A 16,853-nucleotide genomic window follows, 5' to 3' on the forward strand; every position below is an offset into this window, starting at 1 on the left:
CAGGCAGTTATAATGTAGGCTGGATTTGTTACACAAAATTATATGTAATTACTAGGGGTGCAGCAATACTTGTATCGATATTGAACCGTTCGATACAGTGCTTTCGGTTTGGTATGCATATGTATCGAACAATACAACATTTTTAATTTATTTTATCAACTTTTCTTCTGACGATGCTGTCTGTGTTGAGAGCTCAGTGGATCTGCGTTCGACTACTCTGCCTAGGTTGCACTGTCGAGCGCAGATCCACTGAGCGCAGCGCAAGCTAGCGAGACAGAAGCTAAGCTCGTTGCAACATGGCAAATTGAACCTCCCCCCCCCCCTCATTCAGATCTGGCGTTTGGAACTATTTTGGTTTTCATGTGAAGTATGACCCTGAAGGTAAGCGCATCATGGACAAAAGCAAAACAGTATGTCGGATGTGCCATGCAATGCTCAATTACATTGGATGGGAACTAGTGCGTTAGCGCAGTTAGCTCGTTAACGTGTTGACGCCGTCCAGCACCAAGCACGGGGCGATTCGCGGTAACTCATTAACGGAGATTTGCAGCGTTATGGCGTTAATGTCATTTAAACGAGATTAACGCTGACAGCACTAGTGGGAACACAATGATTATGACTGCACATTTATGCCGACACCATCCTAGTGCAAAGACAAGTGGAAGCAGACAAAAAACAACAAGCATGCATGCTACAAAATTTACCAGAGTCATTTTGAGTTAAAATATATATTTTTAATTTTAATAAATGACAAATTAAAAAGGCATGAATATTTTTTGTATCAAAAAATATTGAACCGTGACACCAAAGTATCGAACTGAACCGTCCTGTGAATTTTGTGTATCGTTGCCCCCATTGTAATTACAGGGTACCCTGTCGCAGGTGTCACAGGTGACCCCATAATATGGCCTGCACCCCATAAAGGACAGGGTACTTACAGTGTAGTTGTTTCCTGCAACAACCTGACTTGTTGCCTGCACATTGCACATAATTACAGGTACTTGCACCTTGTTATCGGCAAACTGCATGTAAATACAGGGTACATGCGCCTTGTTACGCACAAACTGTAATTACAGGATACTTACACCTTAGTCGCAGGTCTTACAGTGTAATTGTTTCATTGTTTCCTACAAATATCTGACTTGTTGCCTGCAAATTGCATCTAATTACAGGCTACTTTTGCCTTATTCTAAGGACTATTATAGAGTGCTGCTGAAATGTGTAAACAAATGGTGGCCCAAACTACTTTAGGCAGTTTGGGCCAAACCATTTGTACCAAAAAACTGAGAAGCATTGATCTGGGCTGACATTTGAGGTTTTGGTTTATTTGCAAGGCTGGTAACTAATGAACTGCTCTTCTGTATTACAGTAAACTTTTAGTCCTACTTATTAGGAGTTATTGTGTTGTACTATACTTTGTTCCATATATTTAATGGTTTAAAGTAAAATATTAAAAACAAAACCTTCAATGAGCAGGCACAGCACTATTGAAACTACTATCACTTCCTTCTATTTTGCTTCCAAGGAGTCAGACTTTTCTGAGATTTCTGATGGTCTTTCAAAGTTTTCTGTGCACACTGGCTGCTTCGTCACTCATTTTTAATCTTGTCCTTGTACCTAACCATTGCAAAGAAACTTTTTTTTCTTTGTGATTATTTTAAGGCATTTAACACTGACCTATGAATACTCAAAGCATAAAAACCCACCTAACTCACAGGATGAACCAGAGCGGTATCTGCACATAACAGACAATATAGAAAATAATTTTTTGTAAATGTTACTAGCAGCTTTTTGCAAAAACTCATCAATTGTTCATATTTGTTTTATTTTCATTCAAAAAATGCCAAAGATAACACAGTTTAAGAGGCAAATAATAATATTTTTCCACCAACAAAGTGAGTCTAAACTTATCTTCCAATGGTGTGCTGTGTGTCCTTATAAATTCTCTGGCATTTTCATCCTTGTTTCACTAAATTGTTGCAACTATTTTCCATTTTCCTAGCAAAATGGAAAGAAATTAATGTGGCTCAAGATCTTTGCACAGTACAGTATATACAAACGTCCAAGCAGTACTAAAAAAAGAAAAGAAAAAAAAGGCTGTGTCTTCAGCTCTCAGGCTGAAGACACAGCCTTCTGTGGAACAGCTTCCAGTTTAGATTTGTGAGACAGACACTACTTCTACTTTTCAGATTAGACTCAAAACTTTCCTTTTTGATAAAAGATACCGTTAGGGCTGGATCAGGTGACCCTGAATGCTCCATTAGCCCCTTAGGCTGCTGGGGGATTCCCATGATGTACTGACTTTTTTTTTTCTTCAGTCACCTTTTTCACCCATTATGTGTTCATACACCTCTCTGCATTAAATTGTTATTTATTATTAATCTCTGGCTGTCTTCCACAGTGGGTCTTTTGTCCTGTTTTTCTCCCCTTACTTGGTCGCTGCAGATCTCTGCCCTCACTGAGCCTGGTTTTGCTGGAGGTTTCTTCCTGTTAAAATGAGTTTGTCCTTCTCACTGTTGCCAGAGTGCTTGCTTATAGGGGTCATATGATTGTTACGGTGTTCTATGTTTTCTTTGTATGATTGTAGGGCTCTTACCTTACAATATAAACAACCTTGAGTCATTTGTTGGTGCTGTATGAATAAAACGGAATTGAATAGAAAGGTGTATCTCTGCTAATCTGTTAAATCGTTGCTATTCTGCAGGTACCCTCAGAATGAATAAGAGTGGAAACAAGAATAAGGTCAGAAACTCACATTCATTGTACAAAGTCTTCAAGAAGCTATTTATTGTTCTTTACAAACAGTAAATACAAACACTGATTTATCTACAGGATTTATTAGATGTTTCTGAAGAAAACTACACAATGAAACACAGTCAACGAGAAGATGAAATACTACTCAGAAGACTCAACCTTCAAGACAAACATCAGCAGAAGATGTCAACAGCAGACTTTCTTAAAATAGGCCCTCCTGTGAAACAGGGCCATGACACATCTGAGAAAGATTTAGCTCTTGCTTTTCTTCACAGGTTGTTGATGTTAGACTATAGAGCCAGATACATTCCTGTAAGACAAGACAATCCTGCTGTGGGCCATTCACAGTCTGTGCAAATGTCTGACAGTGAAGACACAGATGATGATGACTTTGATGCACTATTTAGTGAAAGTGTAGACTCTGATGAATCAAAACAGTTTCATTTGCATCCAATGGATGTTCAAATGGCAGTATTTCACTGCTCAGACAGTTTTCTGAAGCAGAACCTGGTTACAAAGCTATCCCAGTGTCAGTACGCCTTACCTTTGCTTGTTGCTGACCCAGTCACAAAGGATATTGAATGTCCTTTGTGGACATTCAGGCAGATACAAAAAACATGGAAGAAAACTCAAATCAAGGATAATTCACATGCCATGACCATGAAGACAATGCCCATCTGCAAAGCCGAGACACCCATGGTGTCATTCTTCCGCCTGGGTTCACTTCCAGTGTCAAAATCTCAGCTCATGAACACTTTGATCAATGACCGTCACAGCACCTTCTTCCATAGAAATTGTCCAGGTAGCACCAAATGTCGCCTGCTGATGGATGGTGTGGCAGAGATTGCCTGGTACTGCCCTGCTGGAAAACCCAATGACTCCTTCACTGACTGCATTGCCTTTTGTAATCTTCATGGTGATGCTCTGTCATTTCAAAAACAGCGTGAGATACTGACAGAAAAATCATCAGTCACTGTTGTTCTTGTGCCAACTCTGGAAAAAGGCCAGAAAAGTACCACAGTAATCCAAGACCTTTTCAAGTCACCAAATCCTTTGATTATTCTCATTGCTGATAATGATTGTGGTGCTCTCCAAGTGAAAAAGAGAAGATACAAAATGGGTCTGAAAGACAGAAGCCAGTCAGATGTTTCTGAAGAACTGAAAGGAATTATCATAAAGATTTTACATGAACCTCACACATCCTTCCAGCTTGAATCCTTGGCTGAGGTCTTTGGAGTCACAGTGGATGAAGATGATGAAGTCTGTCAAAAAGGGAAATCAGCTGCAATGAAAACAGTTAATATACTTCAAGGGATGGAAATTTCAAAGATCAAAGTTACATTTCTACCTTGTCAAGGCAATCTGTGGCATGAGTGGTGCAGAATAAATAAAGAGCTGTATAAACTTAAAGGAAACACCGAGCAGGAAAAAAGTCAGAAACAGCAGCAGCTGATGCAAATAAGACAAAATCAGTGCCAAGCTTCATGTAGTGAACTGATGAAGTCATTCACAGAAAGCCTCTTGTCATCAAAAGAGACATCAAAACAGAAGGAGTACTTCCTGAAATGGACTCAGATCTTAACAGATGCCCTATCCACAGATGATCTTTCTTTGATTCTTCAAAGCTATGATGAAAAGTGGACTGAGCTCTTGACTCTGAAAAAGAAACACGACAAATCTGATCTGTTAACAAGCAAACAAACAGAGCTTGAAGAAATCTCCAAAACACTGCAGTCTGCAACCTTTGGCCTGGAACACATCTTCAGAGAAATGGGACAGATCTATGAAGCCCACAGAGCAGTACAAGCAGAGAGTAAACACACTGACTGGTCTAAATACCCTGAACTGGCTGCAGATCTGATAATTTCAGGACACCCAGTGGAGCTGATGGATGGTGATGCAGGTCATGTGCCTCTAACATGGATCTCCAGTCTTTTAGATGAAGTTATCAAGAAACTAGGCGACCAGAGAGTTTTTGTGTTGTCAGTTTTGGGCGTACAAAGCAGTGGAAAGTCAACAATGCTGAATGCCATGTTTGGATTGCAGTTTGCAGTGAGTGCAGGCAGGTGCACCAAAGGTGCCTTCATGCAGCTGGTCAAAGTGTCAGAGGAAATCAAGAAAGACTTCCAGTTTGACTATTTTCTAGTGGTGGACACTGAAGGACTGCGAGCTCTTGAGCTGGAAAGTAATGATACTCTTCATCACGACAATGAATTAGCAACATTTACTGTTGGTCTGGGAAACATGACACTGATCAACATCTTTGGTGAGAATCCAGCTGACATGCAGGATGTCCTGCAGATTGTTGTTCAGGCTTTCATGAGGATGAAGAAAGTTAAACTTTCTCCGAGTTGTGTGTTTGTTCACCAGAATGTGACAGATATCGCAGCTGCTGAGAAAAACATGGATGGGAAAAGACGCCTGCAAGAAAAACTGGACCAGATGGCTCAGCTAGCTGCTAAAGAGGAATCATGTGATGCTGAGTGCTTCAGTGACGTCATTGCCTTTGATGTGCAAACAGATGTGAAATACTTTGCTCAGTTATGGGAGGGAAGTCCACCGATGGCTCCTCCAAATCCAGGCTACAGCGAGAGCATCCAAGAGCTGAAGAACATCATCCTGTCTAAGGCTAAACAGTCCACTGGGATCACTCTCTCACATTTCAAAATCAAAATTCATGACTTGTGGAAAGCCCTGATGAACGAACACTTTGTTTTCAGCTTCAAAAACACATTAGAAATTGCAATTTACAGAAAACTTGAGGTCGAATATGGGAACTGGACCTGGGCCCTGAGGAGCAACATGCTGACTATTGAAAACCAGCTTCACACCAGAATTGAAAATGGAGAACTTGAGAAAGTTGAACGCAGTGATCTTTTTAAAGAGATGAGCAAATCATATGAAGCAATTAAAAATGACTTGGTGACATACTTTGAGGATGATGGAGACAAAGAAATACTGGTTCAGTGGAGAGGCCAATTTGAAAACAAAATAAAGGAGTTCCAAGAGGATCTGGTGAGAGGAGCGATAAAAAAACTGGATGAAATTATTCAGCAGAAGAAAGCGTGTAAAAAGCTGGATGATAAGAAAAAAGACTTTGAGAGCAAACTGCTGCTAAAGAGCAAAGAGCTCGCTCATCAGTTAACACACAACGCAAAAGATGAAGAGGAACTTCAAAAACAGTTTAACAGTTTTTGGAGTGATTGGGTTAAAAAATTAACTGCAGATACACAACCCATTGAGGACATTAATCTGGAAGACGATGAAGCAAACATTCTTAATAACCTTGGTTTTGAATGGGATCTTATAATTAGCTGCAAAAGCAACGGCAAATACAAAACCATATCCAACGTTGGTGATTATTCTGAATATATTTTGTTCAGCAAGCAGCAAGACACAAAAGAGAAAATGAAAGTCAAAAAACTACTTCAATTTTTTGAAGATTGTGCTACAAAAGAATCTTTTAGATTTGAAGATAAACAATTAATCAGAGCCCTCATAAGAAATGTTGAAAAACAATCACTTGATATAATCAAGAGCAAACCTGTAACAACAAGAGGCTACAGTCCAACTTACTTACAAGAAGCGGCCAAAAATGTTCTGGAGAAAGTGACAGAGTTCAAATCAAACAAGAAATATGATTTCAAAAAGGAGTTCACCGTTGATCTCTTACTGTATGTGTTTGACAGGGCAGCCATTTGGCTTTCACAGTCTCACAAAAAATTCAAAACAAGCAATGATGCACACACTTACTTGGAGAGTAAAAAACCACAATACTACAACATTTTCAGCAGCTTCTGCAAAGGAAACTCATCTGCTGTTGTGTTTGGAGAAATGATCTGTGAAAAACTGAAGGTTTCTATTGTTGAGGCTGTTTGTAACAAGACTGCCATTGATCTCGCTGGAGAGATGAGGTGCACTTTCCCAGCATTCAATGGGAACAGACTGAACTTAGAGAAACATTTGTTGAAGTCACTTGCAGAGAACGAGGACTTTGATGCTTTCATCAACTACATCCAAAATCCGAGGAAGCAAGTCGAGGCTTTTATTGAAGAGAAAGTAAATGAACATATGTCAGGAGAACACAAAAGTAAAGCACTCAAAATACTCAGGAAAAATGCAGGTAACATGCATGAGTTTGCCTATCAAGCTTTATTTGATGCAACAAATAACGTCAAAACACAAAGAGGAGACATCGACATGTGGGCAAAGGAATTTTCCAGTTTCCTTAAAGATAAACTGACTCTTGAATCTATCTCTTGTCAAAACTTCATGGACATAAACAATTTCGAATTTCTTAAAGAAGAGATTGAGAAAGGTCTTATATCCATCAAAGAGGAGCTGAATCAGCTTTCCTTGGATAAGATGAAGGAATTCAGACTTAGACCTGATGAAATCCTCATTGATCAGCTGTGTAACTGCTGCTGGGAAACCTGCCCGTTCTGTGCAGCTGTTTGTACCAACACTGTTAAAGATCACAGTCCTGAAGACCACAGTGTCCCCTTTCATCGATCTTTAGCAGTTAAGGGCGCACAGTATCATAACAGTGAGGAAATGTGTATTGAGTTCTGCACGACAAAGGTTGCAAGTGATGGAAATTTTTATGCTGGAAAAAATACAACAAAACTAATTCCTTTTAAACAGTATCGGAGTGCTGGACCACCATATGCAAACTGGAGCATAACCTCAGATGAGTCTAAGCTGAAGTACTGGAAATGGTTTGTGTGGCAATTTCAGGAGGAACTTGAAGACTACTATGCTTTAAAATTTACAGGACATGGTGAGATTCCCAGCGAGTGGAACACACACACTAAAGAAGATGCTATTCAAAGTCTGGATGAAATGTTCAGTACACACTATGAATAAATCAGCACAGTTCCAACGCTGCTGAAAATCACAGCAGCTATGTTCATGCGGCATTTTTACAAATTAAACTGTGTAAAATGACAGTTACATAATCTTAGTGATTTAAATTTATAATGTGGGCAGTGAATAGGTGATTAGACCAATACACAGAAACCTGCTTTACTGAAAGGAATGCTTATACAGACCAAAACGGTCGTTTTGAGAATTTACAGTAGAAGAGAAATAAAGGTAAATATATCAAGGTTACTAAAACGATATCACTACCAAAGGATTTCTGGAAGAGGAAACAGTTTTAATAAAGGAGAATTTAGTTTATTTATTATTTTTAAAGAAAAGTGACAATTATGTGTTTGAATGATTTTATATTTTATGATATGAAGCATAGATAATATAGAAAAGAGCTGCTATGTGATGTATCTTGTCAAAATTGACATTTTGATGAACTGGTGAATGTCTGCCTATAGTCTGAATCTCTCTTAGATGATCTTGTCTTATTCATGCTACTGACCTGTTGTCGGTTAACCTAATTCGTTGCAAAATGTTTATTTTGACTACCAATTAATTTTAAACCCTTTGTTGCCCCATTCCCAAATTTTGTGAGACATGTTATTGCCATAAAAGGTAAAAAAAGCCAATCGTTTTCTTAAAATGCAACATTTTGTCAGTTTAGTAGTTCTGCAAATGATTGCATTGTTTTTCTTTACATTCACATTTATTGAATTGTCAATCAGTGACAACACGAAATTTTATTCTTGTGTTATTAATGATAGTAAAGAGGTTTAATAATCTAACTGCTTAATACATGAATTTTTTTTATTTTATTTATTTGTTCAGTTTGGGGGGGGGTGTCTGTATTTCCAGCTCCCTACGTTGTTTACCACCTTCTGATTTCTAGTCTTTATGTATTGTTAATGTACCTTTCCTCAGTTCCATGTTATTTTTAGTCTGCGTCTCTGTCGCGCATTTTTTATTTTACTTTGACAGCCAGTGTATTGAGTTTTGCGTCCTCGTGTCTCGTCATGTCAGATTCGTCCCGGCTGTATTCTCACCTGTTCCCCATCCTCTTTTTTTTCTACTTGTGTATTTAAGCCCTGCGTCTTCCTTGTTCATTGCTGGTTTGTCTATTTCTCATCCTGCGTCTCCCCCTCTCGGTGCTCATGTCTCAGGCCCTGTGTTCTGCCTTCCTGCCTGTTTTTCATGTACATTCCAAATTTAATTAGTTTTCTATTTCCTGATGTTCAGCAATAAAGCTGCCTTTTGAGTTTATGTTTTGCCTCCTTGAGTCTGCGTTTGGGTCCTCTCTTGCCTGCTTCACATGGCCAGCATATGACATGTTCATTTAATCTAAATTTAATTTAGCTATTTTCTCACAGAACAGCAGACAGTGTAGCAGTCCTTTCCACTCATCCATCATGTTTAACTCTAACCACTGTTCTCTGGCAGCCTCTTGACAGTCACTAAAGTGGAGTAGGAGGATAGTAAGCTTTGCACTGACTCTTTTTGAAAGGAAGAGAGTACTTAGTCTGAGAGTACTCACATCTTAAGGACAGGAGAAGGAAAAATTCCCGTTCTGCGTCACATGATACCTCCATCAATTCAGACCACCACCAACTTAGTCTGGAGGAAACTTTTAGACGCTTACTAGGTCATTTTGTTTAGTTTCTGTGTTTTTCATGATGCAAAAGGTATCTGAAGCATTAGTAATTTGTACTTACTCCCACAGTATTTTTCTTTATATTAAAATTGTAGTAAAACGAAAGCATGGTCAGTATATTTACTTCTACTTTACTGAGAGTTAAAAGTACAAACAGTAGAAAGTACTTAGTTCATAGCTCAGTGCAGCATAATAGCAAGTTCTCTTTGAATTTACCAGCACAAGCCAGTCCAAGGGTCAATTTGATACAAATCTTTGGAATGCATTCTATTGTTTTGTAATCTACTTTCACCCTGCTATTGTAGCACAGTACAGCTCATACATCACACAGAGAATTAGAAAGCTGTGTTATTTTAAAACACATGAATTACCTGTCAACACTTTTAACATATTCACTTTGATATGATTCAAAGACAGTGTGGCACACTTAAAAAGTTGCACTTCTGTCTTAACACTTCTTCAGTAGGGGTGGGTTTAAAAAATTGATTTCCCTATTCAAATCAGTTTCTTAAAATATAAATGTATATTGCCAGGAATGCCAAAATTTCAGGTTAAAGCTCACGAAATGTGACGTCGGACCCCTCCCAAGAACGCACAACACTCGCCAGGCACACCTGTTCACCCGGCCTCCACGCCACCCTGGGAGCTCACTGTGCCACCCATCCTCAGCAGCAGGCCAGAGACCCCCCGCCCCCGGTCCTCTGTTCGAGGCAACTGTCTGCAGGAGAAAAGGAAGGGAGAAGTTAGGCGTGAACAGCAGCGGCTCCCCACAGAGAGTCCATTTTACCTGCACAAACGCCGCATTGGCACTGCTTCGTCCACTGGACCAGGTCCGGGGCACCTTTCCGGGTGAAATCAGTTAAGGGGTTGGTGAGGTCCTCAACACAAACCGGCAACAGTAGCCGGCCAGCTTGGGCACCCCAAGTGGTACCCCAAATACTATACGTCCAACTGCACACTTCTTGAGGTTGGCCGTGAGCCCTGCCTGCCTCAGAGACTCCAGGATCGCAGCCACCCACCACACATGCTCCGCCCACATGTCACTGTAGATGATTACATCATCTAGGTAGGCGGCAGCATATGGCCGCAGCACCCGGTCCATGAAACGCTAGAAGGTGGCAGGGGCCCCGAACAAGCCGAACGAAAGTGTAACGAATTGGTACAAACTGTAAAGAGTGGAGAAGGCCGTTTTTTCCTTGGACTGCAGACAAGGGAATCTGCCAGTAGCCACTGATCAAATCTAGTGTCGTGAAAAAGCGAGCAGTGCCCAACTCGTCCAGCGGCTCATCGACCCTGGGCATTGGGTACGCATCAAAACGTGACACCTCGTTCACCTTGTGATAATCGACACAGAACAGTATAGAACCATCCTCCTTCACGACCAGAACAATGGGCCTACACCACGCACTGTGCAACTCGTCTATTACTCACAACTTCAGCATTTCGCTCTATTCCCACTGAACTACTTGTCTTTTATGTTCAGGCAGCCTGTAGGGCCATGAATGCACCATCACACCAGGCTGCATATCAAAATGGTGCTCCATGAGAGACGTACGGCCGGGTAGGGGGTAGAACACATCAGCAAAGCGCTGTTGCAATGCAGCAACATCCACAATGGAGGGAGGCGGGAATGTTGGATTTTGGAACCAATGTGATCTCGGACCCTCCCAAGGACGCACAACACGGTCCATGTGGTGACAGCGCTTTTATTGTTACCGTAATCCAACTGTTGTTTCAGCACACTGGCATGGGACACAGACACTCCCGTTCAGCCATCACGCACACACCACTGCCTCGTCGAATGTCACTGCAAAAGTTAATCACCTCGCCAGGCACACCTGTTCACCCCGCCTCTGCAGCAGGCCGGAGACCACATGTCTGCCACACAAAACTATATCAACAACCGCCAAACAGCTAAAACAGTAAATGATAGTATGTAAAAAGATTCCACAAAAACATGTAAACACAAGTACTGTAACCCCCCCACAAGACAGCTCGAACGCAGTCAAGCTTTGTTTTTATACATAGATATAAAAATATGGATATGTGCAGATAAATGATCATAATTATAATATTTCTGACTGAGTCAAAAGTGAATTAAATTGAATCAGAAATCGAATCAAATCGGGACCTTGTAAATCAGTTATAGGAATCAGTGATGATACCCATCCCTATTCTTCAGTACCTTAAGAAAACCCACACACATTTTGTTCATTTCCAACAAACAAAAGGTTATGCAAAGAATGTTTATTTGTCAAGCTCACAGATTGATGCAGCAAGAGAAAAGTAAACACATGCATATGTCTTTAAGAAAGTCAGCTCTATGGGCAAGCATGTTTTCTACAGGAAAAGAACTGTGTTGAGCACTCTGTAAGCCATTGAGAAGGTGACCAGCATGCCCACGACCCAGGACAGAGCCCTGCTCGGCTGAGGCAGAGCGCCAATGTAGGCAATGGTGTGGAAGATCCGAGCGCCAGTGAAAATGCGAAAGTGAAGAAGAGCGACAGAAAGCTCGGGTCCAGTCAGAGCATAAAGGAGGCCGACAATCACGAAGGGAATAATGTTCTCCAGGTCATTCTGGTGACACCTAGAGGACAAAACAAACAGAGGTTTAGAAACTGCGATGGCCACATTATTAGTAACAGTAGGCACGACTAATTTACACAATTTATTATACACATTTATGTTTTTTGGTAGTGTCTGTCCAAAGAATATCAAACACGCCCTAAAACCCTAAAACAACCCCCCCCCCCCCAAAAAAAAAAAACCCCAAACAAACAAACATGATATTTTCTTAACTTCTTTAGATCAACCGTTGTTCTAAAGCAGGGGCGTCGAACTCCAGGCCTCGAGGGCTGGTGTCCTGATTAGTTCATTACCTCTGGAGAACTTCAAGACATGTTGAGGAGGTAATTTAGCCATGTAAATCAGCTGTGATGGATCAAGGACACATCTAAAACCTGCAGGATACTGGCCCTCGAGTCCTGGAGTTCGACAACTGTGTTCTAAAGACACATCAGGATTCTGTAGTATCTGAATTTTAGGGCCAGATTATCTCACCTTCGAACTCGTTCTACATCTGGGTGAGTTTTCAGCAGCTTCTTCTTTTCCTCTGCAGACTTTCTGGCTACATCCTCTTCATTAGAGAAAGACTTTAAAAAATAGAGAATACAAGTGTTTGTTTCTACCAGGACTTATCACAATAATATATCAGGTTGAAAGGATCAACACTGAGAAGTGAGGATGGTTCGGGAGCAGTTATGCATTTCTTTATTCTTTAGTTATGTAATTCTTTATTTTTCTTAAACCAACATGAGTCTTGTAAATTTTGAACTTGCAGTTTTATAAAACCAGGACAAAAAAGCAACTAAGCTAATCTTACAGAGAAATACCCAAAATGTAGAACATGCTGGCATTTGAACTCACCCCTCTGGTGAAGCGGTAGTATCCAGTCATTGGCCCCATCAGTAGCATCTTCACAACAACAATAACTGCATATGTACTGAAAGCCCTCACTACCTCATTTTCCATCAGCTCTGCCATCTCTGCTTATTTACAGCTGAAGAATGAAGAAAAGAAGGAAGTTTGTTTACCTTCCTATTAAAGCAAGTTTACTTCAAATTTAAATATATTTGTAGTTTCTGTGTTTTTTAGAGGGTGTATACCCAACACAAAGTACCACTGTGAAAATAACTCAATCCAAAATAGTAAAATATTTAATGCTAAACTATTCATACACCATTTAAGCATCAAATAGGACCGACTGCACTCATAACCATAATATAAAGCATATAAGACAGTGCTATCAGTAAGACTACAAACTTACTAAAATGCACAAGGACCAACTGAAGTGGCAAATATGAAAGGACGAGCAGTAGCACAGCAGCAGAGCAAACGCACCAAAACCAGTTTCAGCTTGACACTGTTTGTTGATTCAAAGCACACATGTTAACACAGCACTCATAGAAATTTGTCATTGTCAAATAATGAACTATTTGACAATGACAAAATAATTTTTATACAGTTTACTTTGGAGTTTTAGGTAGTTTATCAGGTTTACTTACTTTGCGCGGTGACTCTGCAGAAAACAAGCAAGTCTGGATCTGTTGCACAAGAAGAATCTCAACTGTTACCCAGTTATCTCTGGGGGCAGGGCAAGTACAAAGGTGCTGTCATAGTTTGCAGCAAGAAACATGGCCCAAATGCAAAACGCAAAGGCAGATGAGATAAAGAAAAAAGAAAATATTTTTGTTAGGCAGTAGGCAGCAGTTCAAGTGTAATGCAACTAAACTCAAAAGCCACAAAGTTCATGCAGAAAAGTTCACTTTCTATATGTCTGTGAAGGTTCAGAAAGAAAAGTGTCTGGACCTAAAAGAAGTCTAGATGCTTTTCTTTCCGAGCTCCTTAGACTACACGTTCTATACTTGAGTCTAATCTGCTGCCAAATCTCTTTTATTCTGCTGGAACTGCAGCTATTAGAACACCAAACACACACCAAGAATGTTTAATCATTCAAATTAATTTGACATTGAACTGCCAGCAAATGAAAGAGACTTCCACATCTAATTTATTTGGCTGTTCAACACTAAGATTTAATGTTTAAATGTCACCAGTTGAAAGTTTTCAGACCTCAAATATGCAGCAATCACCCTGTTTGTTGTTGGTTTTACACATGTAAATACTTTTTTTTTTAACATAAATATCTTCAAAAATAAGACTTCATGTAAATTTAAAGCTACAATAACTGTATTTTAATTTACTGTCCAACAGAATTTTTTGAATTAAGGAAAAAGTAAATTTCCATTATTTTAGAGTATTCCTCCAGTGCAACTAACTAAATTAAAGACTAACTTCAAGTTGCCAAAACCACAGTAACTGCAAAAACTACATCATAACATTGCAGTCCTTTATTTTATAAATAAGCATATGACTTTGTAATGGGTGTGAAATTGTATTGAAAGTGAACAAATGGTAAATGGTGTCTTGACACGTATTTCCTCTTATAGAGGAGTGGCTTTAAGCCTCCATGAGTTTTGGCAGAGAGCCAACAGGAAACAGTGACTTCTTTATTCGTTTTAACCTGATGGTGTAAGCTAATGTGACAAAGTGGTTAGGCATGAACTCATTTACTACTTGTCCCTTAACCATATTGATAATTTATTTCCTTGTTATTTTACCTTCAGCCATAATGCTTTAATTTAGACATTGCTGGTGTAACTGTCATTTGAATTTTCTCCTGTTCACAGGCAAATGTCTGGTAAATTATGTTTCTTTATGTTACTTTGGTTATACTTACCATGTTTGTCCATTTATTCAGGTCCTATATTTAAGACAGGTATATGGGAAGGGCCGCCCCAGTATTTCCTGTTTATATAGAGTCATGAGGTCATTGATTGCATCACTGGGTGTAACCAAATGAAGGGTTTTCATTTTGTATAGTATTGTTTATTTTCTTTAAAGTTGCCTTTTTAGTTATATTGTATGCAATGTTTTACTTTTCAAACCATTTAGCTTTGTTTAGAATTGTATTGTTTGGTCTGACCTATTTGTTTCAATGGTAGCGACTAACGAGGTTCAGGTGTGGGTAAAGTCCTGTATAAAGCAAGTGGGATTTTTGGCTACCAGGTTGATTGTTTTATGGTAGAATGGCGATGCCAAAAATAAAGTATACTTAAAAGAAACTTAAATAGTCTGCTGGTGCTGTTTACTTATAACCTTCCTTGGTGCTTATGTTATGCTACCTCACAGCTACCCACTTTTAGCCTTCATAACTGCCTTAGTTATGTATAGCAGGGATTCAGCAAATAGCTTTTCCAGTTTGGGTACATACTGAGAGCATCACTCAGTTGCTGAAAAATTATGGCTAACACTTGAAATCTGGTAATTGTCCCAGGGTGCCCAACCCTAAATCTACCCCAAGGCAATCAGAACATGAAACTTTAAATTTTATTAAATTATCTCCTATAAACCTTAGCAGATGATTTCTTGTGAGAGAGACGCTCTTATTTTCATGTCATCCTGTTGCTGGCAGTCCTCGGCCTGTTTATTCACACTGTATGATGGTCGGGAACAAAATCATGAAGTTTGATGAGTGCTACAGATCACATTCCCAAACTACAATTAATATAAACATTTTGAGTACAATGAATTTTATTAAGTAGCAATATGTAATATGCATGCAGAGTTTCACATATTGGACTCTTCACATCCCATCAGATCTATTAAAGACATGGGAGGAATTTGTTGGTGCTGAGAGTTGACCAGGACGTCGGCTCTTGGGTTAGACAGATGAAAAAAAACAACAAAAAGTGAGTTCATGTTACAGGGCTTCCAGTTTTAAATGAGTATTTTCACCAAGTTATTATTGTTAAGCTGCATTTATTTAATGGCACACCTTCTCACATGTGTGAGATAAAACCTAGAATTTAGCAATTCAGAGCCTGCTACAAGAAATCTATTTATTATAAATAGTATAATAATAGCATAAATTAATAATATAAATTAAGCTTTTAAACTTTTTCAGCTTTACAGTGTGTTTCTATCTGTCTGTCAATGACTGTCATGGTCTGACAGCCCTCGCTGGTCAGCTTGCCTGTTTCGTCTATGTGTTTGGATGTGTGTGTATCCAGAAGGCTGGTTTCCAAGTGCCATCAGGCTGGGAAGAGTTCCCGCGCTGAAGTCAGCCACACCTGCTGCTCTTCAACCATCACCAGCTGCAGCTGATCATCATCACGGGCAGTTTGCTGCTGTTCTGAGTTTCCGTCAACGCTGGATCGTTGAGTTTAGACTTTGTGTGTGTGTTGCTTGCCAGACTAATCTATGCATCTTGTCCTGCCAGGATTTGGGAATGGAGTGATCCATGGGAATGGAGCCATTGTACAGTTTGAGACTTGGAGTTTCACGATTCATGCCACGGACAAATAAAAAATAAATCTCTGTAAAATAAAACTTTTGGGAAAGGATCTTTTCTTTATTTAATGACAGTTGTGACTCATGAGCCAGGTGAAAATGTAAAAGGGCAATGACAGATTTGAAAGTTAAGAAATGTTTTGCTGAAAACAACAACACACGTAAACAATTATATGATGTATGAAGAGAGACAATAGCTTTGTTAGAAAAGATAGACGCCATTGTCTCTGAAAACAGTCCGACTGCTACACTAGACTGATGTGTGATAAAGACAAAGTGATGAAAGAGAATGTGAACCAAAACTCCTTCAAAGAACTGATGGGAGCAACTCTTCAGTTTCACAAGATAAGATTTTTTGGACAGAAAAAAAATTCTTATATATCAGTGTTTTGTTTTTCTACAAAATTAAGAAAAATTGTCATTTCACTGCATTCCAGAGACAGAATTTTTCTATGTCATGTAACAGTACAATCTATGTGAGAATTCAGTGCTGTGCATCTGACAGAACTACTCTAGCTCCCCTTTTCTTCAGCATCTGGACACAGTACAGAGGGTTGGTCCAGGAGTTTGGACTGGAGTGAAACTGCCTCCAGATCAGTGCTGGTGAACCACCAGTGAACATCCACGCACCAACTCCTGTGTCTCTGTCATAGAGGGGAGTGACTGAATG

General features: G+C 39.6%; 2 protein-coding genes across 4 annotated transcripts; one reads left to right on the top strand and one right to left on the bottom strand.

The window, feature by feature from the left end:
* Window positions 1–2,962: 2,962 nt before the first annotated feature.
* Window positions 2,963–7,620, top strand: LOC101478214 (interferon-induced very large GTPase 1-like). Its single transcript, XM_024800350.2, has one exon. The coding sequence runs from the start codon at window positions 3,037–3,039 to the stop codon at window positions 7,618–7,620; it is 4,584 nt and encodes a 1,527-aa protein (XP_024656118.2). The 5' UTR covers window positions 2,963–3,036.
* Window positions 7,621–11,506: 3,886 nt separating this feature from the next.
* Window positions 11,507–14,638, bottom strand: mgst1.2 (microsomal glutathione S-transferase 1.2). 3 transcript variants are annotated; one of them, XM_076882990.1, is made up of 5 exons: window positions 14,571–14,638; window positions 13,339–13,377; window positions 12,701–12,833; window positions 12,335–12,426; window positions 11,507–11,861 (listed from the first exon to the last, which is right to left on the bottom strand). In XM_076882990.1, the coding sequence occupies exons 3-5, from the start codon at window positions 12,815–12,817 to the stop codon at window positions 11,615–11,617; spliced, it is 456 nt and encodes a 151-aa protein (XP_076739105.1). In that variant the 5' UTR covers window positions 12,818–12,833; window positions 13,339–13,377; window positions 14,571–14,638; the 3' UTR covers window positions 11,507–11,614. The 3 variants fall into 3 exon arrangements, with proteins under 3 accessions (XP_076739105.1, XP_004576109.1, XP_004576108.1); XM_004576052.4 differs by lacking the exon at window positions 14,571–14,638 and adding an exon at window positions 13,101–13,196 and having other exon boundaries at window positions 13,339–13,397; XM_004576051.4 differs by lacking the exon at window positions 14,571–14,638 and having other exon boundaries at window positions 13,339–13,417.
* Between the last annotated feature and the right edge of the window lie 2,215 nt (window positions 14,639–16,853).

Source organism: Maylandia zebra, linkage group LG4 (genome assembly GCF_041146795.1).
Source record: "Maylandia zebra isolate NMK-2024a linkage group LG4, Mzebra_GT3a, whole genome shotgun sequence".
NCBI classification, from domain to species: domain Eukaryota; kingdom Metazoa; phylum Chordata; class Actinopteri; order Cichliformes; family Cichlidae; genus Maylandia; species Maylandia zebra.

What these genes read in the sequence shown, in the direction of transcription:
- mgst1.2 (XM_076882990.1), bottom strand. Translation starts at nt 12,817, where the DNA reads ATGGCAGAGCTGATGGAAAATGAGGTAGTGAGGGCTTTCAGTACATAT. An exon ending in ACTACCGCTTCACCAGAGGG is followed by an intron (nt 12,427 to 12,700) that starts GTGAGTTCAAAT and finishes TATTTTTTAAAG; the next exon opens with TCTTTCTCTAATGAAGAGGA. An exon ending in GATGTAGAACGAGTTCGAAG is followed by an intron (nt 11,862 to 12,334) that starts GTGAGATAATCT and finishes TTTGTCCTCTAG; the next exon opens with GTGTCACCAGAATGACCTGG.
- LOC101478214 (XM_024800350.2), top strand. Translation starts at nt 3,037, where the DNA reads ATGTTAGACTATAGAGCCAGATACATTCCTGTAAGACAAGACAATCCT.